A 25,574-nucleotide genomic window follows, 5' to 3' on the forward strand; every position below is an offset into this window, starting at 1 on the left:
ACTCATAGCATGAAGTCCAGTGATAGTTCCTGACGTTGTCACTTTGTACTGCATGACATGGCATGGGTCACTTAAGAGAGACTTTCACTGGAATAGGTTTGTGCTGGTGCCTCTCAATTCAGCCAGTCATATGTATAACTAATACAAACCAGAATGTGACAATCCTAAGGTATTCTGTAAGCCCCAAAGATGACTTTGAAGTGATGTGGTCTGGATGGAGCTGCCCAGGCAAAATAAATTTTAGATTCCTTAGGCCTTAAAGATTCTACAGAAGTGTTACTTACAGAAGGAATCATGACTAGGTTTCTTTCCTGAGTTTTGTTAGATCACTGCCCAAACAACAACAAAAAAATTGTATCACCAGTTTAGATTTTGTTTTTAATTGGCATGCAGTATTTATTTAGTGTGTAGAACTGTTGATGGGTTTTGTGATTGGTTTTTGTTTTTTTAATAATTTGTACCTGATATTACTATTGAAGCTATCCAGTTTGTTAAGCAGAAGAAATATTCCCTGAAGCAGATAAATTGGATGTGTGGGAATGGGGGGTGAGGTGGGAGTGTAACAGTCTTGAAAGGTTTTTAGAAGTGGTCTTGTCATCTTATCTGGTTTTAGGTTATAAGTAAAAAGAGAATATACGTGCAGAAACACGTCAGTGGGCAAGCTAGGGATTGAACTGAACTAGACTAATTGGGAAGAAATACTCCTTTAAGTTACAGAAGAGATTATAGTTGTGAGGAATTGGCTCCTGACTTTAGTACCTCATGGTATTGTGGTTTAAGCAATGAATTCTTTCCATTCAGTGTTGTAATTCACAGTAAAACTTTGACCAAAAGCGTGAAGTGCTTGGCAATTGTTTTACTTACTTTGTTGATCATATGTCTTGTTCTTAGTACAGTTTGTTGTAATTTCAGATGAAATTTAAAACATTGTGGAGCTATAAAAGAAAAAATAACCTAAAGTGTTTGGTGGGTTTTTTTTTGTTTCGTTTTGTTTTGGTTTGGGGGGATTTTTTTGTTTTGTTTCTTTGTTTGTTTTTTTTAATAGACATGTTTTAACTTTTTTCCTTTTGTTCTTTTTCAAAAACATAGAAAGACAGCCTTGTCCAGGATGCCTCTCAGATTATAAAAGGATTAATCTTTTTTCAGTGAATCAAAAAACTGATAGAAGATTAAAAGATACTTCATGGCAGATGATGCTGGGATCCCTCAGTTTAATCTCAGAAGCTCTAGTTTAAACCTTCCCTTATGTGAACTTCTGATGCAAATATTTGTAATAAATTTGTAATAAATGCTTGTTTGATTAAATGTCCCAGTTTTTTCACTTTTCTTCCAAACCACGATGTTGTTGGTTCATATTCAGTTCAGTCAGTTGTTGCTGTCAGTTTGTTGGGAGACACGAAGCCTGGCTTTTGTGAAAATTGACAGAAAGCCTGGAATCTGTTGCTTGTGAAAGTTTTATTCTCTTACAGTTTAGCCAGAATTTTATTCTCATATTCCGTATTTTAAGTGCACACACATCAAGGGAAATTTCTCTTTCTGTGAACACTGATTTTACAAGTGGGAGTTGAATGGGGCAGTGCCAACTGTTACTTGCAGTTACCAGCGGGGCTGAACTGGTTACTTGCAGTTACCAGGCCCTGTTGTTTGAAGTTCAAGAATTGCAAGCAGGTTATGAACATTTTGTGGTCTTCCTCTTGATGATGTAGTTAATTCTAAATGAGCTTTTCATTCCAAACTGTTTCTAGAGCTAGGGATTGTTTAGTAGAGAAATTGTAAAATCAGTTACACTGGGCTGAGGTTTGTTTCCAGAAACCTGTTTATAAATCCAGTTGTTTTATACTAAGCTAATCTGAATTAAACTGATAAATAGTCCTTAGGTTTCTGTAAGAGCAAACCACTTTGTAAATATCATAATACGTAGGACATTAGTTACTTTCAGTGTTTTGGCTGCTAATCCTACAATTATTTTATGCAGGTTTCACCTGGAACATCTCGATCAAGTTACCCAGCTACCAGCTATCAGGACTCCAGCAACTGGGAATCTCTAATGAAAATTAAAGAGGGGCTGCTAAGACAGAAGGAGTTTGTGATTGATAGGTAAGTACCCAGGTCCTGCTGTGTTCATTGCATTAGATGAAGTGAAGACTGGCTTTCAGGAGAGCTACTTAACGCTGTAAAGTTGTTAAGTTTCAGTCCAGCCACTATTTATGCACAAATATATAGGAGCTAATCCTGCTAGGACAGAAGACTGGCAGATGGCCTAAAGTCTTACACAAAGTTGGAAATATATTTAGGAGGTTTAGTACCTCTGGAGTGGAAAAGGAACAGTGAGCCCAGCAGCCACTTCTGCTGTCGGGTTTCCCTCTTAGCTTCTTACCAGGCTGCTGGTAGCATCTTTCTGCTTGTGAGGTCTTGGAAGTGAATTGCAAGATGAAAATTAGTCAGCTGCATTGGGCTGATTTTCTTTTCCGTCACAAGTACAGAAATGCAATATATTTGTAGCCAGTTGATAAAGCTTTGAGAAACTGGCCTTTGTAGTGATATTCAGCCATAAAATCCTATTCAAATCCTCATACAAATTGTTCTGATAATAAAATATTAAGTCATTAAATCCAGACTCTTTACATCACTAAATATATAACCTCTTATTAAAAACGCTGTCAATCTGAATGGACCTTAGTAGCAACTCACTGCTGTTAAGTTTCTAGTACCAGGAGGATTATGGTTGTGCAAGAGCTTGTTCATTCCTCTATTGCAGCAGAATGAGGAATTGCAGTGATTGAAGTTGTTCCTGTCCCATAGCACTCTGGCCAGTTCCTGTGGTGGCATTTCAGCGATGGAAGTTGGCATTGGGTTCCCTGGCTTGATGTAGGATGTTAGTGTGTGTTTACCTGCTGCTGCAGCAAAGATGGGATGCAGTTAGGAGCTGAGGCATGGGCTCACCATCCCACTCTGCCAGCTCTCCTGCGGAGGTGGTGATCTCCCAAGGGGATGGGAAGTTAAAATGGAAACATCTTTAGCTGTTGTTTACATCTCCTCTCAGAGCCTTTTGATCAGCTGCTTAAAGGCCATCTAAATTACAGTGGTTTTTTTCAGGCTTGCTATGTCAGTAGTAATGCTGCAGTAGCAAACCTGCAGCCCACCTCCTGGGGCCCATGCTGTCAGCAGTGTTTGTGAGTACATTGCTCATGGTGGCTGGGGTGGTCTTCAGTGCTTCTGCTGGGCTTATCATCCTGTGCACTCTGGATGAAGGCTTGTTGTACACTGACAGCTAAAGATGCAGTTGGTGTTGCTCTTCTCACACAGAAAGTGTTTACAGTCGAGGGACAAGTTTCTGAAGTCCCTGCTTGTAACCTGGCTGCCTGCTAATGTTTCTTGATACTGTCCGTGTGGAGGAAGAAAAGCTAATTTTTGATACCCAGTGATGGTGTGCTGGTTCATTTTTTGTACAAGTAATTTCTTTTGTGTGACTTACTGATAATGAATACAGTTCTTTCAGGATTTCTCACCAGTTAGTTTAGATAATTTCATTCAGCTGAAAAAGCAAAATACATTTTGGAAGCTACTGAAATGGAACAGACCACTTAGTGATGTTACATATTCAAGTAGATACTTGGTGTTAATGTTGTAATTTGTAATAATGCAGTGTAATAATACATCACAGAACAGGCTCTTCTTTGAATATTGTATTTCCATTTGAGCAAAATATTTGCCTGAAAAGTAATTTTAAAATGAAATAGAAACATTGATGGATTTGTATTTTTAAGATTAGTACAAATCAATGTTGCATATTTACAAAGGTTTTACAGCAGGTTGTATATTTTAAAATTTTTTTAAGAAGAGGTAGTGCTTTCTGTGATAAATAAAAATACCTTTAGTTTTACCCATGAAGAAAATGGTACATATCTGCTGTGCAAAAACCTTGAAATAGAACTCCATTAAAAAGCATTAGTGTTACATTTCTTATTAGATACGGTGTTAATAAGGCTTAAGTGTGAAAACTGCCTTTCTTCAAGGCACAAAGCAGCCCTGAGTGAAAATACGCTTTTACCTATATTAAACACGTGGGAACACAAGGCCTTCTTGCACTGAGCTTCAGAATGGTGTTTGGGAGTAAACCTAAGTAGTCAAGGTTTTGGTCTTCCTGAACTTAATTTAAACTTCTTTTCAGAGTTTGAATTTCTTTAGGAATAGTGACCTGAAATTAAAAACAAAAAGCCTGCTAAAGTGTAGTTAATTCCACAGGATGGTAATTAAATTACAGAATTTATGCTTTGGGGAGACGGAGAAGAAAGTAATTTGTTGACTGAGGTTAGGTAGGCGGTGTTTGCTGAGAGGGCCCTTTGTATGTGTGGTTTTCATGGAGTTTTAAAAGTCTCCTTAAGTCACATGCTGAATTTACAAACTGATGGTTGAGGGGACAGAAGCTCAGCAGAGATGTTTTAACCTCCTCCTGCCGGGTAGCCAGAGCAGTGGGACAGCACCTGGCACACTGCTCCAGACCCAGCTGTTTGCAGCTGGCAAGTGCAAGGAACAGCTGGATGAAGAGACAATGCCGGGAACACTACCCTCTTGCCCTTGTCACCAGCCTCCCTTTCACCCACAGGGTCATTACCCATTTTTTTTTTTTTTAAGGCTAAACATTCTTTTGTTGGGAATTGTATGTATCAAGGAAGTGGAGGAGATCAGCATCGCACACCTTGTTCTTCATAGCAGTGCTTAAATCTGTTGATAAGTAGGAAATGGATGCTCTGTACAGCGTAGTATCTTTAGGCTGTTGTACCTTGTTAAAAAAGGCAGGAAGAGCAGAAGAAGGAAAGTGAAACATGCTGTCTGCTTCCCTTCTTTCCACACCAAGATAAAAAGGCCAAAAAATTCAGCCCTTCCAGATTAGATTACTAAATTTCCTTGTTTTTGCATTGGAAATCTACCAGATAGGAATAGTTGCAAGTAAGTTTCCTGTAAAGATTTTAGCTTCTTTTCGTCTCTGCCAAGGTCAGGATGAATAATATTGGGGAAACACCAAGCTTGAGTTCGGACTTGGAATGTTCATTATATCTTATCTAGACACAGTATTTACAGTATTTTACGCAGAGTGAGCTCTTAGAAAACAAAGGTAAAATGGAGCGCTTCTAACTCTTTGCAAGGTTATTTAAGTGACAATCCCCCAATAACAAGATGATACCCATATTATTTATACTTTTGACCTAATAATGACCATCCAAGGCCTGCAATGCGGACCTTTTTCACCCAATTACAGAAAACCACCCAAACCCGTGAAAAAGAAGGTGAAGGACTTAGACAACAGCCAGAATCCTCCATCTTGACTCACATGTACCACTATACAACAAAACCCCAAATTCTAAGTTTCTAGGATTCCAACAGTTTCCAATAGTTACAAAAACAATTCAAGGAGTAATGCTTAACAGCATGAATCATAATATTTGGATACTTCGGTGTGTCACTAGAAGAAATGCAAGCGTTTTTAAAATCCCAAACAGCCACTGGAGCCTGAGAATAGAACAAGTACCTTGATTTTGATCTGTATGCTGTGTTGAGCAGCAGATTTAGTAGTAGATAAATTAAATTGATGTATTTTGTGCAGTCTGTTCAGCACTTATTTAAGTAGTTCACAGCATAAATAAATGGATTTAAAAGTGGTTTTGGTTTGCTTTTTAAAACTACTTTAGGAGTTAGTGCTAATTTAATCAGTGGAAACCTGAATGTTTTTTAAGTGTACTCTTAAGAAAATGAGAGGAAAACTCCACTCTCAGGAAGTGAAAACATGGTGCAAGAAAGCAAGCCTGCTCTGTGTGTGCATAGCAGAACACAGGGGCACTTAAAGGCGTGTCTTGTGTTTTTTCCACTTAAGAACTATTGTACAGGCCATGAATGAGGACTTAAGGATTTAGTCCGTAAGAGGAAATCTGCTGCTGCAACACTTACTACTCTAATGTCTGTCACCTCCTGTACGAAATAATTGGATTGTATCATTGCCTTATTTCTCTGGAAGCTTAGTATGTAACATTACATTATATTTAGCACCAGAGGGAGCCAGCAGTGTTTGTATTGGTTTAGAAAATTACAGCATCACATTTTAATTCTTCACCTCGCTCCTCTGTTCAGCATATTAACACCAGTGAAATTGCAGTGTTTGGTGCAATGCTGAATTGTCTCTTGAGGCTGACCTGCCGCTGTAGATGCCTCTGGCACGGAAACTCCTGGCAGAGTTTGTGTGGCAAGGGCTGCATGTAGTAGGTGCGTGAATAAATGCCAGATATCTGGGCATATGACACAAGCTGCTGAGAATAACCCTGTGCATGCAGTGTTCTCTTGCATAAGAGCATTTCAATAGCTTTTTAAGGAAAGGTAGATTTGGAAGAGCAATTTTAGTGAATAGCTGTTACCCCTCAGAGTGTAACAAGTACATTCTTAAAATGGTTCCTAAATCATTAACTTTTTAATCCATATCTAAATTAGAATTAGATGTTTTCACTGGAACAAGAGAAGTAGATTTTTTCTTTGCCTTGTATCAAATTGTCCTGACTTCAGTAGATGACATGAAAGTGTATGTGCTCCAATAGTGCTCATTTTCATGCTAGTATAAAGCTGTGATTCTTTTAATTTTGATTGCCGTGTTAAGGTCTGCAGCATTAGCATATCCACTTGAGTGATAATTTGATGGCATTTTTGAGGAACCTGCAGCTTTGTACCGCACACGTGGTGAGTGCATGTGTGTATAACAGGGAGTCCTGTGCAGGAGTGGAGCTGTGAGGAAACTCCTCAGAGTGCTTTGCTGTGTAAATTGCATTTTGCTTCCAATTATGGTGTGGAAAAAAGGCTTTTATTTTTTTTTCAGAACCAGCAATCACCCAGGTGACTTGTGGATGAGACTTCTGTATGTCTTGAGCTGGTAAACGTTTGGGAAGGTTTTATTACAGACTAACTATTTTAGCTGTTTTAAAAGGTCACTTTGTCAGATGTGAATGCTAGTGACAGTGATAAAATTAGTTTTCATCTAGTAACCTAAGTCTTGGCAATGATGAAAGGATGTAGGGCTAGAAAGGTCCTATTTAACCTGGCTGCCAGGCCCTGGGGAAGGCAGGCAGTAGTGCTGTCACTAGATGCTTACACTACTGGTATCTGCAATAGAAGGTGTACTACAGCCTTTCTGGCTCGGGCAGTTTGGTGATTAATTAGCTCAAATGTTAGAAAATTTTTCCTAATATGACTTATTCTTCCCTCCTACATGATGTTTCCTAGACATCGGGTAGCGTTTGTTATTCTTTGAGATCTCTCCAGCTGATGAGCCCGTCTTCCCTGAAGTGTCCAAGCTGGCCATCAAGGCCTCCCTCAGGCTTGAATGCTTGTCTCTCCCTGGCCGTGGTTGGGCGGTGTTTGCTTTTTGTGGTACAACACTGGGGAGCGTTGGTCAGTGGAGTCTCAGATATTTTTCTTTGGAACTGGTGCTAGACCATTTTATATTCTGTAGATTTAAATATTTTTTAGAAAGTTCTAGTATTTGGCAGAACTGCAGGGGAGGTGCAGGAGTTGCTCTGTGTTTGTCCTGTCAAGAGACTGCAGAAGCTGAAGAGCTCCCACCTGGAGGGGGAGTGCAGTCCTCTCTCTGAGGAGACATTTGTGTCTGTGTTCCCCTTTTTCCTCACGCCCTTGAATAAGTAGCCCAAGGCTTTGGAGAAAGTAGAGTTGCTGTCTGTGCTCTTGCCTGCCTTGCTTTAGCACTAGCTCACCTCCTGTGCGCCAGGCAAGCATTTCAAGCTTTATGCAATTCATTCAAAAATACCTCAAAGAACCAATCTGTTGCTGTAGGACATGAAAGATGAAAGACTCCAAGTATTTCAGAAGGCAAAGAGTATAGAAGGCTTTATTGTCTAATTCTTACCACCTTTCCTAAGCTGTTCTGATATAGACTTAACATGATTCGTGACTAGGAACGACACCTCTCTAATTCCATTCGCTAAACTGGAGAAACAGCAAAATGCCACCTGGAGAAAGATTGTTTTGGGAAAGGATGGTTGTTTTGCCAAGATTGTTTTGGGAAGAGGCTTTCTTGAGAACTTTTCCCTTGGGAAACAGTTAGCACTGTTAGCAGGCTAAAATCCCTTAGACTTAGAAATGTCAGGCCCACACCAATCTATCCAGATCAGAGATCATGTCTTGACTCTCGAAGACAGTGTTCCCATCTTCCCTTCAAGGTGAGTTCTGCTGTGACTGGAAGAAAGGTTCACTTGGAACAATAACACAAAAAAAAAGGAGACTTTATTGCATAGGAATTTTGAGATCTTTTCTCACCAGTTTTGCTGATGTTGGAGTTTTTTGGCATTATCTTCTGAATTCCGGAAAACCAATTCACGTTGTTTTTAGGACTTTGTGTACTAAGGATCTCTTTCCCTATCAGCACTCTGCACGTTTGGACTTCTGGTCCCAAGAGATCATGCCTCTAAAACAAAGGGATATAAAAAATTGTGTCCTACTTAAGGAACAAAACAAAGCAGCATACCTCCAGCTGCAGTATGGAATAAGCTATATTTGTAATACAGAGGGATTCATGTTGTGTTTTACTTTGTATCCTGAAGAAATGTGCTCAGCCATTTTCACCTAAAGCAGCAAATTATTGTTAACTTGTGACTTTTGAAGGTAAGCATCAATTGCCATTTGGTTTCTTAAGAAGTTACTAGTGTCCCTTCTGTAGCGGAGGAAGCTCTGTTCTAAAGTCCCTGAATTGTTTGAAGATAATGATATAAACCTTGGCTTGGAGTGTGGGACTTAGATTTAGGCTAATTTAAAAATAAAGAATAGTTTAGAAGTTTTGGGGGGGGGCGAAATGCTTCTCTGGCAGATGTGGGTTTCTAAAGGCTCTTTCATGTTAGAGTAAGTAAGGGGTGAGATGGGCTTATGGAGAATGGGTGAGCTAGTCCCAGATTCAAGAAATATGGTTTATTTCCAGACAACTGCATGTGTGTCTGTATAAGTATCTGTCCCCACTTATCTAGTGTGAATGTGAGAAAATTAAGTGAATGTCAGCTATGTATATACAAATATTTTTGACACTTAGGGAGGAGCAGTTTGTATATTAAGCAGTTTGTTAATTCTGATCTCTGAAGACAGTCCAGGCTTGTGCACGTTGAGTTGAGTGCTGCTCTCTGCTATCCCACATCCTCTGTGCTGACTTGAATTTTTGTAGGGGATTGTTTGAGCTAGAGGACAGAACTGCAATTGAATCAAAATGGAGACCTCCCCCTCTTTCCCTTGATACTTCATTGTTACGGTTCTAACTTTCTTTTTGGTCATTTCAATAGATTCAGTTAGGGTCAAGTAGCATCAGAAGTTTTCCTCTGAATTCTAGACGGCTTTTTAAGTAGAGTCACAGGATGAGGGGATTACTAATAGAAGTATCTGTGGCAGGCAGAAAGATAAGGAATACTACTCTCTTTAAATGCCAAGGAAATAGTTATGCAGAATCAGCATCTTTGGTAGCCTGGTCTCTAGTGTTAGGATTTCATGTAGGGGTGGTAGTTGGTCATTCTGGGAAAGGCGAGAGAATGGTACAATCTGCCATGACAGGTTTGTAACTTTTCCTTCCTAACAAAATGTCATTGTTCCGAAGTAGTGGAACATGGCTGAAGCCTTGAGATTTTGTTTATGAAAATAAAGAATGTTCAAGGTAATGGAAGAAAAGGAAGCAAAATACGTGTTTATAAGACCTGGAAGTAAGCCAAAGTCATTACTTTGTGAAAATGATAAGGCTTTCTGTAAATAATCTAGCTAGAATGTAAATAGCTAACATGTGGGAACTGAGACATAAAAGCTGGTTCAGGAGACCATAGAGCAGCACATATCCACCACTTTTAGTCTTGTATGTTGGATAACCTGTTACTTCTCCTCAGAATTCCCTCACGATGTACCTAGGAGGAGGATTTGATCTCAGGTTTTTTATAAATTGTGGTTGGAGGTTCAAAAAAGGGGATGAAAAGGCATAGTCCAGTATATCAGTGAAATTAAAAAAAAAAAAAAAAAAAAAAAAAGATGAAAATATAGCAAGCAGGTAGCTTCTGAAGGAAAAGAAAATACCTTTAAATCATTATACCTGAAGAAAAAGACAAGATTTCTTCAGTGCAGAACTCTTCTGTATACCAGGCAGTCTTTTCCTGCCTCAAGGGGAGTTTAGATTTTAGATTCTCTTTTTGTCTGTTTATTTCTGCACTGCCACCCCCAGTTTCTGGAAATAATACTACAGCTTGAGGAACAGCTGGAAAGGTTTGTGTCAGAAGTGTTTGTGAAAACAATGTTATTAGTCTCATGTTTGTATTAATGATTGGATAGAATATTTACGGTTTATGCATCATTTAATGCCATCTTCCTTCTGGAAGATCACTTTACATAAGGAACACTAAAATATCCCTTCCAAAAGAATGGATTTATTCCTGCCTTTTCTGATTTCTTTTAATTTTTCAACTTTTATTTATTTTCTTTTTAAACAAAATTCTCAGCTCTGAGTCCCTTTGGTTGGTTGATGACTTTGGCTCAGCCTTCTGTTCTCTTCTGCTTTAGTCAGTGCAAGGGGAAGGGATGTGTCAAGACAGACACTTCAAGTAGAATAGTGGGGTTTGCATTTGGACAAAGGGGCTGAATGAAACCATGTGAAAAGTGCCATGACACTCACACAGTACAACTGCACAACACATTAACTCTTCCTTTGCTGTCAACATAAAATTGTAACACTCACTTATGGGGAAAAATAATAAGGCTGTTGTGAAGGAAAGCAGTTCCCATGGTACCTAGGTACAGTACTTTGACTAAACCCAGATGTGTGAGGTGGGGTCTGGTTTCTGTGCCCTGAAGCCTGGATTCCTGTTGGATTCCCCCATGCCCTGAACTCAGGCCACAGCATGTGCCCACTTGTACTCAGATGGCTTCTGGAAGCACTACAGGTTGAGGAGCTTGACAGAAACTTGGAGGCAGCTAAATGCTAAAGGCTGATTTTGATTTTGTATTTTTAGAGATTGGTAATAGGGAGCCTTCTGGGGACAGTGTTCCCACTGTAATAGGCAACCTGTGTTTTTGAGAGCAACTGAACTTTCTAGATTCCCTTTAAATAAAGCTCAGAGTCTCTGGTTACACAACAAAATGTTTGTTTCTGGGTGCCATGAGGTTAATGTTTTTTTTCACAGAGGCAGTTAGGTGAAGAAGTGGGGTCTACACAGCCTTAAAACATTTCTAGAGTGTTTTGTTGGCAAGGTTATATAATAATGGAGAGTTTCATGCTTTGCAGAGTGAAAAGAAGCGAGCTAGTTAAATTCTGTATTGTCTCAGATTAACTTGTTTTACCTTTTTTCCAATAGGGATTTGGTAGAGTAGGGGAAGGATTATGAAAGGAAATATGGTAATGTAGTTGAAACTACACTGGTAGTTCAAAAATATTTTAAAACATACTCTCCAGGCTGTAGTATTAAGGCTCTTGAAATCCTGCCTGGGATGGAAGACACTGCTAAATTGAAATGAGCCATAAACAGAAAGTCATATAGTGCTTTCAAGGGGTATCTGACAAGTGGATAAATAATTTTAAAACACATAAATGATTTTAAAACAAATAAATTTTAATAGATCTGTCTAGGAAATAATGAGAATAAGAAAATAATTAGAAGATTTGCTTCAGTTCACAGGTTTGGATAACTCATACTAAATAATTTTGTTGTCTGTGACGGGGCATGCAGAGAAGTCATCAAGACTTCATATTTCCTTATATGATTATACAAAGTCTTGGTCTTTTATAAGGTCTTTTATAAATTAAGAGCATATTTCTTTACCTAATGACCCAAAATAAGTTGGAAGTTTTTTGTTTGTAGTACCATCTTACAGATGACAACCAGAATTGTACACAGTCTTTTGGTCTCACGTACTCCTCTTGTATTTGTGCAGGCTTGTTCAATCTAGTTATAGAGGGAACGGAGAAGCCTTAAAATTACCTGTGCTGATAATAAAATATATTAAGACTTGCTATGGAGTCACATGAATACATTCACTTGCTCTCTCCTTATTTATTAATGTTGAATAAGTTGTTCTAAAGTACCAACAAATGGCAACTTACGTATACTGGTTTTCCATTCATTGCTGTTCTTTACAGATATAAAAATAGGGAAACAGGAAAAAAAACCATGTTCTCATCCTGTCTTCTTTAACACATCTAGCTGGGAAATGTGTAACTTCTACTATATTCAATATTTTTTAAATATGATATTCCTCTTGTACCCCAAATAATAGGGGTACAGTTGGCTGATGACTAGCTAGAAGAATGTGAATAGCTAAAATGGTCCCTTCAGCTTTTAGCTGGGTTTTAGCATCCTGTTAAAATTTGCAGTTGGCATCATTTCAACTAATACTTATTTCATGTTAGTTTATAAGACTATATAATGCATATTTTGTATACACATGCTAATGTTTCCAAGATGCTCTTCCTAAATACAACCCTTCCAGATTTTTAAAAAGGCAACAGATTTTATTTTTCTATATACTTTGCAGGATTTGCTTTTCCAGTGTGTGCACAGGCAGGTCTTTTCCCTTAATCTATATTTGCTGTTTATCTCCTCTTCAGATTGGGTTTAGTCACCTGGGTACAGTGTCCATGTTTTCACAAAAGCCAGTCGTGCTCTGTGCTTAGAGGTGAAACACTCTAAAAAAAAAATTCATGCTTGCATGCAAATATCTCCTAGGCTAAAAAAGAAGGAAAAGTGAAAATTAACAGCGAGCACAAGATTGGTTTTAAGTTTATTGACAAGGTCTCTGTATGTTTCTGGTGGGTGCTGACAGCTACTGCACACCTCGTGGGGCTGTGACTTGGGCTGGGGCAGAGACCTGACAGGTGTTTGCCCTGCAGTCCTGCCTAGTTCAAATGCAGTCATGATTTAAACACTGATACGATTTCTGTTATAATTAAATAATGATACACTGCTGATACTGTTTCTGCTGTACACTGGCCAAGCAGTTGGTGCATGGTACTTGTTTTAGCACACAGTGCAGTATTTTACCCGAGGGGAAGGTACATTTTATGTAGAGCAGTTGATTGAGAAAGCCTTAAGCAAAGGAAAAGGCCAAACCTTGGAGGGAAGCTGTGCTGATTATCTTACATAATGACCTTTTCTTCTTAAGTTCTTTCTGTTCCCCCTGATTTTGTAAATCTCTTCAACTTCTGTCAGAAGTCAGCTCTGGTAAAGAGAGGAGCCAAGCAGGAGAAGTCCAAGTGAAACGAAGGTGCCATTTTTGTTTGGTTTTGTTCTGCTTTCTGTATGCTTTTCCCTGCTTATGCTTCCAACCCTAGCAGCAAATGGCAACAGAAGCCTCCCTCAACCCACACAAAATTGATAGAGTTTTAAAATTGTATTTCGATAGTTGCAGTCTGCCTGCAGTGGGAAAAAGCCCACAGCTAGTGTAGATCCAGGATAGTTGAATACCATTGTTAATGTATTCTTCAGTGCAAGTCTTAAGATCTCTGTTTTTCTAAATCTCTGTTTCATTCCTTTTTTATTTCCAAATTAAATTTGTGTATTACAGGCAAAATCAGCAAATTAACAATTTACATCAGAAGATAAGGGAGAATGAAATACGAGCTCAACATGCAAGGCTGAGCCATCTTGTGAACTGCGAGGAACCGTACCTGACTAACTTACAGGTAGGATGAAAAACATACATTTCTTTCAGCAAAGCTTTCCACTGCCCAGTAACTGGCACCTAAAAGCATGTTCACAATTTTCTGCGAGCCAAAGTGCAGAGCTTTTGTGATTATTGATGGCTGTGTAATTGCATAGCTGCAAATTGTGTAGAGAAGACCTTCTAAGTGTTTTAGTTTATCTTATATTTGCAGAAAGCTAAGTTTTGTTAAAATCTTGTACATCCTTGAAGTCTGATATAAGATAGCAATGAGGGATTGTGACGCTATAGAAATAAGAGTTTAACAGCATGCATGTATGGTAGTCCTACAGGGAGATAGTAGGAGAAAAAATAGTTTGATAGGATAGTATCTGAAAATAACTAATGAGAGGTTTTCTGAAGAGGGGGAGGTACTGCCCTCCTGGTTAGATGGTTAAATTTTATGGGTAGAGTAGATGGAGGAGATATGAGAAGGCAAGCAGACTGGTGGAATACCTTTTCACAAGACACCTGAAAAGGATATGGGCTAGAACTCCTAGGGAGCACTTACCCTGAAAGAGAATGTCTGGTGGCATTTTGTATACACTAAATTTCATCTACCTAGCACAGGTATCAAGTAGCATAAGGATGAGGTAGCAAAGGTTCACCAAGAAATGCAGACCAGTGTGAAGGCTGTGGCTGCTTACATCATACAAATTCCATCTCCAGGCCTTGGTATATCTAAAAGGCAATGCAGCAAGGGATTGTTAAAGACAGATATGCAGAGAAATAGCTTTTCTGTCCCTCTTTTATTATGTTATCTTTTTCTGTCACAAACGCTGCACTAGGATCTCACCTAGGGTACTTGAGCAGGACATGATTTATTTGTGTACTTGGAATAACGCAGCTGTACATCCGGTGAGACTGGTTTTGTGACAGCAGAGAAATTCAGGTGGAGACTCAGTCGAAGTTAGGTATACAGAGACTTTTTGTGACATCTAAGAACGTCTAGGCTTTTGTTGCTTGCAGATCTTCTTTTACAAAATCCTTTAAAATCTGTCTAGGTTCAGAATTTTTATTCTGGGAGGGGGAGGCAAGAGAGAATATGCAAAGAAAACACCCAGAAAAACAAACAAAGGAAACATCATTGCAAAACCTGAAATTTTAGTGCATATGTCTTAGTATGTTATGCTTCAAATAAAGCAGCAGGTACATTCCTCTTTCATTATTTAAAGAAACTTCAAAGTTTATAATGTATTTGGGTTTCTGCTTGGCTTCTACAGGACAAATTTATAAAAGCAAATCTAATTTAAAGAAAGTTTAATCTCTTAATACTTTGCTGAAGGTATGTCTCTAGTTAAAGAAATTACACAGACAGTATTTTTAAAGATAACCAACTTATGTTATTAAAAGAATCTTGAAATTGAAAGCCTAATGGGATGCATCTCCTTTTTCATCCCACATGCAGCCAACTTCCATTTGGTGCTTGTCTGTCTCTGGGCAGTGGAGATGGAAGTTTTGGTATACAGAACAAAAGACAGGAGACCTGTCTTCTGGCTGTAGCTCTAGTCTCAGGCTTGTTCCTGCACCGTTCTCTCCCTAGGAGTGATAGGTCTAAGCTTTGACTAGTACTGATGTTCTGCTTTAGGAGGGTCTTCACACTGAAGTGTCTCTTACTTCAGTATATTCATTGTAATCTTAAAGTGATTTTCTTCCCAGGAGATGGTATGATAATGCAGTGCTGGTGATTTGTTTGGAAAATGCTTTTTATCAGCATTTATAGGGATTTATTTTGGGATCACACATCTTCCATAAATCTTGGGGGGGAAAGTGGCCACACAATGTTCTTGTGCATTTGTTATGAATGTAAAGGTGTCCAGCTTCTTTGTCTTTTGCTTCAGATTCCTGAAACACATACTGTTGTTACATATTTCAGTGTTTGAAAAATCAAACCCCACCCTTCCTGACAGCTAAAAAAAAAGATGCAGGGCCATTTCTTGCTCTGCAGTTGAAGTGTACAGCGGTGTGTGTGTTCATTTGTGTGATTATTTTATTTCTTTTCATAAGCAACCACAGTATGAGAGCGCACCACTGCAACCTCACATTTCAGAAAGATCAGCATCCCACCTTGAGGAGCTGGAGCGAAAGATTGCAGCAGCTGAGAGCAAGGAGTTGCAACTCAGTGAAATTGTGAAACAACTTTCAAACAAATCTAGTGAGGAGAAAAAGAAGATGGAGGAGAAGGTAAGTGTCTTTCCTGTTCCACATTTCCTTTTGTCACTTTTGAAGCAGCATATGTTTGCTAGAAAGCAACTCAGTGTATGGGTGTTTGAGTTATTTTCAAAAGGTCGCTAAACTATCTGTGATAGAAGAAGAAGATTAATGATTTCAGGTGTTGGTAATGGATAAATCTGGACCTGCAGAGTATATATCCTAGAAAGTGATACTAGATAAAATGGTAATCATGTTAACAGTTTTAATCGGGTATCAGTTAAGCTTTGGGATAAGCTGCTCATTCTTGTAGCTTGTAGTGTTTATTACAGTAAATAAACTATCACTTAAAAACATAGATTGTGAAAATTGAATCCTTATTTTTAGCATGGTTTGTAAATGTGTCCCTCAAGCTTTGAGATGTACTTTCCAGCCTGCATGTGCCCATTTAGCACGAGTGATTCTCTTGTAGCTTTGTTAGAATGTGCAGAGTGGACTTTAGTCTGAGACAAAGATAGCTGTGTTCTTGGAACAGTTTCGACAAAGGCTTTCTTTGCAGGCTTGAGGAATTCCCAGGGGTAGTTCTGAATGTACTCACAGCCTTCCTTTATTGCAAGCAGGAATGTGCCATTGACCAAGGGGTTCCTAATTAATGTTTTAGGGGTACGTTGTCACTGTTACCTCATCTTCTTTAATTACTGGGCTTAATTTATATTATATCAGGTTCAGTGGATACACGCAGTGTGATACAGTGAAGTGTTAGGTGGGAAGACAAAGAAGACTGCATAAATAATCTCAAAATTCTGCCTTACCATTTCCTGTGAACCCTCAGTATGCTTTTCACTGAGGCAGGAAGGGCAGGAATTGGATACTTCTGCTTCCCTCTTTGTGAGCTTTTCCTGCCTGGATTCCTCACTGTGTAGGAGCTGGCAGGCAGTGGCAGGGGAGAGAACCTGTGCAGCAGTGCTTGTATTAGCAGCATGGTCTGTAGGTTGGAGCCTGATTCTCTGCACAGTCCTGATTTGCCCCTTAACACCCATCCATTCTATGCACTGAACAAAAAGCTCTCAAGAGAGGGCAGGCAGGGACAGGGGAAAATACTCTTTTTTCCTGCCTTTGCACTTTTTTGATCTAGGTAATAAAGCAAAAGAAGTACAAGGAACACTAACAAATGTAACATAATAAAAAAAAAATCTTTTCCAAGCTTATGGAAAATTAAGGTGCCTGTAGAAAAGGTGTTTAAGAAAGCAGCTATTCTGATCCGATGTCCTCTGATGTGATTGTCAGACTACATCAAAGTCAGGGGTTTGGCTTCCATTTTTGGTAGCTTTAAGTTCTTGGTCCTCATGTTTTAAGTTGTTTTCCTAGTCCAGAAGAACTAAAATATATCCTGATTTTGTATTGCATATGAACATCTCAGTGGCTGAAAGAATTAACAGTATTTCAAGTGTTGAACTGTTTCTATTTTCAGTTCATATGCCATTAAGGAATTGTTCTGGGCAGCTGTGATTTGAGGACACGTATGGGCCTACAACTTGAAGTTGTTGGGATTAATTTTTGGTTTTGTGTCCTGCGCTTAGCCAACACTTTCATGCAGCTGAGAGTACAATTCTTGGACAGTTAACAGCCTCTGCCTCCAAAGCAGGCTTATTTTTACTGTTATCATAAAGCATGTATTCTTTCTTTATTCTAGCTTAAAACTAGAGACCGATATATTAACAGCCTGAAAAAGAAATGCCAGAAAGAGTCTGAGCAAAACAAAGAAAAACAAAGACGAATTGAAACCTTAGAAAAATACTTGGCTGACCTTCCAACACTGGATGATATAGAAGGGCAGACTAAACAGGTAAGGTAAAGGGGGTTTGTTTTACATTTAAAAAATATAAGCAAGCTCCCTGTTCTGAAATCTTTTACTCAAATCTTTTACTGTTTCAGAATTTCCTTTTTTTTCACCCTTACGTTTAGGAAGAGAAATATTTCAATCTTTTAGAAAGCACTGTAGGAATTAGTATTTCTCACAGTCAGATTAGTGACAGGGGTGTTGCAGCTGACAGTTGCAAGGCTGTGGTCTGACACAAGGCCTTCTGCTGGTGTGACACTGTGTCTGACTAATGTAACCTTGTGTTAGCTGCAAATTCTAGAAGAGAAGAACAAGCAACTTCAAGAAACCATGGCTGAGTTGGAAAAGAAGCTCGGAGAGGCGCGGTCGCAGTGCAGAGAGAAAGAATTACAGCTGGCGTCTCAGAAGAAGAAAGAGAAAGAGCTGGTCACAACAGTGCAGAGGTATGAACAGCTGCTCAGGCTGTGCCCTGCAATGTGTGTGCTGCCCCACCTGGTGCTATCTGCAGTCTTAATCTATTACAGTGCTAAGGATTTTTTATGATAAGGGTTTTGCAAGTTGCTCTGTGGCAGTCTGTAGCTAATACCACAGAGAAAAGTGAGCCTGGGGCATTCTTTGCTGTCTGTATTTAAGGATGTGGGACACTCCAGCGATGGCATCATAGTCTGTTGGCTGATAGAGGATGGAACAAACTTGTGTGGCAAAGGGGCATCATATAGAAGCTGTCAGTATGGCTATTTAATAACTGATCCTGTTATGAGCTGTGGAAAAACTGGATATTGGCTGATGGGTATATCAAGGAAGGGTCAAAGATTTCAAGAAATCCCAGCTATTTCTTACCTTTTCATCGAGGGTGCCAGTTTATACAAGGAAATATAGCTGTAGCTAATGTGTTGTCACTGAACTTGCCTAAGTATGAAAAAACAAATGGGACAGATATCCAAGAATATCCAGGTAAGAGATGGAGACTTTGCTACTATGTTCTATTTTAGATCAGGGGACCTACTTAAACAATTTATTTTTTTTTTATTAGAGGAAAGGTGGGGAGAATCACTTTTAAGTGTCTGTGGATGTTCCTGCAGTTCCTTGCCCCTCTGTTGGGTAAAGGTGCATGCCGCAGGAGTGTGAAAGGTTTCCATGATGAAAGGCGAGCTGGCTGGGACACCTCGCCAGCCAAATTGTTGACACATTGTTTCCATCTTACCAGTGGAAGGCCTTCGTGCTCTCATAATCTAGGGGGGGATCATTCTGTCTTTTCTGAAAGCCTACAAATAGTTGGGGTGACCTCTGGTTTCTAAATTAGACTGCAAGATTAGCACTAATAAAGTGTATTTCCTTTCTGAGAGAAAGGTGAGCAGACAGAGGCTGTAGCTACACGTGAGGGTTGAGTTGAGCAATGGAGGGTCTGAAGGCCATGCCCTTGTGTGGGAGCATTCCTGGCAGGAATGGCCTTGGGCTCCCCATTACAAGTCACGGAGGGTGTGATGGATGGGCCACCAGCACTGGCTCACTGTCTGATTCTGGACTCCACTTGGAGTTGTATGTTCCCTTGTGAGACAATCTGGTTTAAAAGCTCCCAAAGCTGTGAAGGTTCACAGATGCGTCTGATCTATGGCTTGCCTCCCCCCATAGCACAGAGCAGCCTTGAGCACCACGAAGCTTTGCTTTGCTCTTCTCTGCCCTCTCTTCCTACGCAGTACTGCTGGAGCTCTGCCTGTTGGGAGACTCAGCACAGAGTATGGCACATCAAACCGGCATTCGTCTGCTTGAATCTGGCTTTGTCAGTGCCATGGTAACTTGAACAGTTAAGGCATCGTTCATGCACTGTTGGTGCATGAACTATATGCTCGTTGATAAGGCTGGATTCTGCTAGGTACAGTTTTATAGTTATGGTTGGGAAGATGGTGCAAGTTCCTAAATTCTTCCTAAAGCACACAAACCTCTGGTTTCTGTTAGCCCACTTAATCTTTCTTTCATGTTGAATGGCAGTTTACAACAGAAAGTAGAAAAATGCCTGGAAGATGGTATTCGGCTTCCTATGTTGGACACAAAACAGCTTCAGAATGAGAATGAATGTCTCAAAGAGAAGAATGAGAAAGCCAGTAAGGTTAGTTTGCAAATAATAGGCTGGTGGCATCTTTAACCTTAAGCTCTGCACTTCCCTTTTTTTTAATTTAGAAACAAATATCTCGCTAAAGAATTACATATTTGTTGCTAATTCAGATGACTTTTCAAGACCTGCCTGTCTCTGTTCAGAGCATTGATTTTGCATGAATTTTGTCTTCTGTCAGAGTTGAACTGTCTTGTCATTTGCATTTTTAAAGATGCTATTTACAATCTATGTCTACACACCTCTAGGCTAATTTTTACATAACAATCTGAAGAGATTCAAGCCTTCTCAATTGCTCAATTTTATATTCTAGGTCATAGACAATCAACAAAATCAGATAACTGGACTGATTCTGGACATGCAGGTAAGGAAGCATGTATATTCTGTTGTTTACTGTGTGCATTTTTAGTTCATAAGAGTAACATTGCTAACATTGAATTTTATTCTTCGGTCTTTCTGAATAGGAGTCAAGAGGAGAAATGCCAAAAACTTAATCTTACAGATGGACTGTAGTCTACCCATGTTCTTTTGCAGGCTCGTAGTGTAGTTGTTATGTCTCTGTGGTTTAGCACTTCACTGGTACTCATCAAAAAGTGAAAAAATGTTGCTATGTCTCATCCTTATTCTGCTGGTCTGGTGGATCATCCGAAGTACAAAAGTGCTGTTGCTTAGGAGTTTCGTTGTTCAGTTTGTTGTTGCTCTTCATTGTTAGAAGAGACAGGCGCCTTTCTAAATCATCCCACTTCAACCTGTTCAGTTGGGTTCTGACACTTAGATACCTTAACTGTCTTGGTGGATCTTGGGCACCCAGCTTAGAGCCAAAGATTTTTCCAGACAGCAGATGTTGTCAGCTGGGAGTCAGCTGCAGCTCTGTAGATCTGATTAACAGAGTGTTGAAAGTTACTCAGTGACCATTATTTGTTGTGGAGAAAAAGAAACATTATACAGCTTTTAGAGAGGAAGGTTTGCCATAGAAAAAGCTGAGCATTTAAAAAAAATCTAAACTCTGTTTTCAGCAAGTATTGAAGTCAAACTCTATTAAAGCCAAATTCTCTTCTAGAATGTGATTTGTCTATTAAAAGTTGTCTCCCACCATTAAATTGCTTTTCTCTGCCATGGTCAATAGGAGGCTTGATTCCCGTCAACAGCCATATATTTGTTTGAATAGATTGCAGTGTATGAAATGTGTCTGTAGAGAAGCAGTGGGAGAATTTAAGTTGCAACATGAGGTATATATGTTAACTGAAAAGGAAATTGACTTACTTAGCTTCTCCAGGTTTGAAGAAGACTGATTTTATCAAACTGAGATGTTTGCATGGAGCAGACTGGTATATGCAAAAACTATGATACATGCAAATGTTGTTTCAGATGTTACATAATTTAAAAGAAGTTCAGCTTGAAATTCACTAACCTTTTTGAGGTTCTCTGTCCCTTTTTGTAATTAAGATTATTTACATATAAATAATATATCTCTGCTTATCAGAGATACACACAACTTGCTAAGGGTATTATCATCAATCAGAATCTTTCTGTGTTTCCTAAACTTTCTGGTCTTTTTCTCACCATCACCTTTATCTTGAGACTAGTGATCCTCAGTGTTTTGTGTGCTTAACCTGACATGACTTAAGGGCGCTGGACTGGGAAATGCTGAATAGTTGTGACTGCCTGTGAACAGGGTACTGTTCTGTTCTCCAGGACTTTCTCTTACTTTTCCTCTTGAGTTATTTTATATAAGGACAGAAAATAAGATTTGAAAATGGTGTCAGCCCTCAAATTACTTACGGACTGTAGCAGCTTCTTTGTATCCTTGATCTCCCCAGCTTTCCATATGTGTGACCTGGGAAGCGTTGAAAATTAGTTCATTAGAAATTGAAATCCCTTATCGGCACAGAGATGCAATTTATCTTCAGCTAAGATGATCTCATTTTATTCCCTGTCTTCTGCCACGTTGCAAACTTATGCTTGAGAATTTATTTCAGTTCATTGTTTTTAACTTGCAAACTGAAAACAAATTCTGTTTCAGACAGCAGTTGTATAAAGCAGTATTGGTTTCTATTTGCTCATAATCATGGTGAAATTATTTTGATCTTCCTTGTATGGTTTTACTTCATAGATTTGTTGCTCTGAGTGAGAGGGATTAAAGTTTTGGTTTGTCATGGCAAGATGCTGTGCTGCATAGATATAGTGCATCTTTAGAAAGAGAAGAATTTTAGATGACAGTTGTGTTTTTAAAAAGAACTTCATATTTACATGATTAATTTAGATATCACAAAACTATCAGTTTTGGTACAAAAAAAGAGAGTAGAAGTAAGTCAGATTGTACAATGCCTATGTTACCCAAAGTGCATTTGTCAATCTTGTCAGTCACAATAAACCCCAACTGTGCCAAGCTGGGAACATTGCCACCAAGTCGTAACTTTGGAAAGCACATGGAAAAATTAACGATGAAGTATGGAGAATTCATAGCACCATGAGAAACGGGGAAATTTTAGCACGGTAGATTCAGCCAAGCTCTTAAGTACATGTGCTTTTTCTGAGCTTTAAGATGAGGGTAACAGAGAATGATAGATCTTACGTGTATCTTTTTAAAATCAACACTGATTTCTACTTCTAGCAGTTCCCATTATGTGGAACAAATCTTGAGCTGAACATGTGTACATTGCTTTAAATATTCTGAAAGTTGTTTTTTGCTTAGTTTGCAGAGTCATGTAAATTTAGTGGCACATGTAGTTCTGAAAATACACTGGGGAAGGTTAATATTTCTCACCCTGTCTTCCCTACCACCTCCCCCATTCCAGAAGGTTGCACAGTCAAAACCTTTTTTGTCTGTTGTTGACATGAACATGAATGTGAGTGGTAGCCCTAATGCATCTATCATAGCTGGGGCACTGGATGTCCCTGAACTTGATCTTCATCAAAGACTGTTAAAATTGGAAGATACTGGGAAGCTGGGAGGGTGTTTTTGGCACTGCATAGCCCTGCTCACTTCATGTTTCTTAAGTATGACATCTGTATGCCACAGATGGAGCAAGAAGGACCTTCAGTCCAACATAGTAATGGCTATTCTGCTCACTAGATAATGTTTCTAAAAATCTAAAGGCAATGATTCAACAGCACTGCAGGTTCTGCTCATCTGCAAGCACGCAAAGGAAATGCCTGAAGCAGTTTTTTCCTGCCCTCTCCTGGCCCAGGGTGTTTCCTTTGCCTCCTTCCTCCCACTGGCGTGTGTAACTGTGCTTTCTCAAAGAGCTTATCTTTAGGATACACGTTACTTCAGCACTTCCTTTTGAGGGGCATGCTGTGGGTAAAAGGAGCAGCAGATCAAGTGTATGAAATGGTTTTAAAAACAAATAGTCGTATCTGGGTTCTGCTTGCTCATTCTTACTGCTGACATGAAAATAAAGTGTTGGGATTTTTTTTAGTCTTCATTAAGTCTGTAAATGTTAGCACCATCGTTTTCCAGTTTTGCAAAGAGTATGACAGAGTACTGACTACCCACTGCTTGTGCAATGTCAAGCTGAATGAGCAGGGAACTCTTGTCAATGCTGCAACACCTCCTGTGACCAGCCAGGTCTTTAAAAACTTCATTTAGTGTTGGGCCTGCCTTGCTTCTCATTACTCCCCGCCTTCTCATCACTACTGATAAATCTTACAGGTGGCAAGTCACAGCTGAAGAGATCTCTGTTTGAAAGCACCAGGATTTTATATAGTCTCTATTCATTGTTAGTATTGAGATAATATGGCTTAAATATTCCTCTTTCTGAATTTTGCCAGATGACCTGGAAAGACATATCTACAGATTTAAAATCCAAGTTGTGGAATAAATATGAGTACTTTCAAGAGTAAAGGCACCTGTGCTCATGCTGAATTCACCCTGAAAATTCTATTTTGGCAGTATCTTATGATTTCTCAGTTTGCACTCTGTGGTTGAAAACTGAGGAATTGACAGCGGCTTTTTTTATTTGTTGTTGTTTAAGATCATTAACCTGTGTTTTCATTCATTTCAGTCTATGCAAGAGAAGCTTTCACAAGAAAAGCTGATAATTCAGAAGATGACAAATGAACTTGAGGAAAAAGAAAGACATATAGAGCAGTTGAATAAAACTCTCTCTGAAGTAAGCAATATAGCACCAGTAACCCAACCTCCAACCACACCAGAGCTAGGAAGAATCTTATAGAATGATTATAAGATCCTTTAATAGGGTTTTATGAGCTTAATTACAGACTTAAACGTATTATATATCATACCTATGTCCTGCATATATCATGCGGATTTATAATTCATGCCACCCCTACCTGAAGAAGTGGGAACTTAAAAGGTGAAGATGGCTAAGTAATAATATTGTGAAATACCCATGTAAAAGCTGTCTGTATGCTGCTCTTTGGAGGGGTACAGAAATACTGATTATATGTTTGGAAATTAATTATTTTTAATTGTAATATTTGTGACTTGAAACTGTCTGCTACAGTGAATGCTGCATACTAACTTTCTCCTTTTCCCCTTTTTTCCGTTTGCTTTTCACAAAGAACCAAAGACTGATGGAAGAGAATGCCTGCCTGAAGGAGCAGATGCGGCTGGTGGAGCAGTCCAGGCAGCCAGTATCTGAGAAGATGCCTGTAGCAGACCAGTTGTTCAAGGAAATGTCCCACTGCTTGTTTGACTTGAAAGCACTGTGCAGTATTCTTACCCAGAGAGCTCAGGGCAAGGAGCCTAACCTTTCCTTATTGCTGGGAATCAGATGTAAGTGGTGTTGGCTTTCCGGTGTTTAATAAATGTTTTGACACAAAGGAATAACAGTTTAGCTAATATGGTGCTTGAACTTGCCAGCTGGACAAGCTTGTGTCCCCTTGCTGTGCAGAGGGAGCAGTGGTGCATGATCTCACGGAGCTCTCTGGGAAAGCTGGGCTCCTAGTGCCTCTGGGCCACTAAATGCATGTGACAACACAGGTCTTTGCCAGGTCAGGAGAGCAAGCAGCTGGCTCTTCATGTGGACCCAGTCATGGATCTGTTCACTGCTGAGAAAAGAAAGGTGTTTAGCCAGGTGTCTGTCCCTCCTGAGACACACTGCCATCAGTATGAGGGTTAACAGATGCTAAACTCATCTTGTGCTTTGTTTTTAAGCCCTTGGGGTCAAGTGATAGGAATATCCATCTACTGTTTGAATATGTGTATGTCTGGTTTGGGAGTGGGGGTGTCCAGGTGTTTTAAAAAAGCCTTGTGCCTGGTAACTTCATCTCTTGTGCTGTTCATCCAGTCTTCAACATTTACTAAGCTGTTAAATTTAACCAGGAAATGAGAAGCATGCCCTAAAACCAGTCAGACAAAGTTTATGTTAGGTCTTTCCTTCTAACACGCTGGTTTTATTGACCTGAATGTATCATATTCTGATGTTTTCTGAATGTTAATTGAAATTCATCTGGTAGACAGGTTGCTGAACTGAACCCTCAGCAAGGTAGAAAGGTAGCGTACAGTGTTTGTTCAGGAAGAGCTGCTACACGCCTGCTCACCCTCTTTTCTGAGTGACTGTAGAAAGCCCCAAAGCCTCTAGAAAATGGCTGCTCTACCCATTTTTTCCCACTGCTGTTCTGATTCATCAGACTTCAGGAAGTCTAGGTCTTGGGTGTCTTTCAGAGAAGCACTGATGGGCTCTGAATTGAATTTAAGTTCACATGGTACCCCATTTTGTAGACTTTTCATCACACCGAAGTGTGACATTGTCTTGATGTAATTAAGATGCCTCTTATTTCCAAGGAGGTGACTAGTTACAG

The 25,574-nt window shown here is 39.4% G+C and overlaps 1 protein-coding gene across 2 annotated transcripts in view; it reads left to right on the forward strand.

Annotated features, from left to right (window-relative positions):
* Positions 1–25,574, forward strand: part of CEP85L (centrosomal protein 85 like) — a 106,846-nt gene that overhangs the window by 76,501 nt on the left and 4,771 nt on the right. For both annotated transcript variants that reach the window (XM_040058089.2, XM_040058090.2), the window contains exons 4-12: positions 1,976–2,097; positions 13,570–13,687; positions 15,712–15,888; positions 17,549–17,701; positions 17,984–18,138; positions 19,685–19,802; positions 20,119–20,169; positions 23,813–23,920; positions 24,333–24,546. In XM_040058089.2, coding sequence (XP_039914023.1) covers positions 1,976–2,097; positions 13,570–13,687; positions 15,712–15,888; positions 17,549–17,701; positions 17,984–18,138; positions 19,685–19,802; positions 20,119–20,169; positions 23,813–23,920; positions 24,333–24,546 — 1,216 coding nt within the window. The remainder of the gene's footprint in view (positions 1–1,975; positions 2,098–13,569; positions 13,688–15,711; positions 15,889–17,548; positions 17,702–17,983; positions 18,139–19,684; positions 19,803–20,118; positions 20,170–23,812; positions 23,921–24,332; positions 24,547–25,574) is intronic.

Source organism: Hirundo rustica, chromosome 3, assembly GCF_015227805.2.
Source record: "Hirundo rustica isolate bHirRus1 chromosome 3, bHirRus1.pri.v3, whole genome shotgun sequence".
Lineage (NCBI taxonomy): Eukaryota > Metazoa > Chordata > Aves > Passeriformes > Hirundinidae > Hirundo > Hirundo rustica.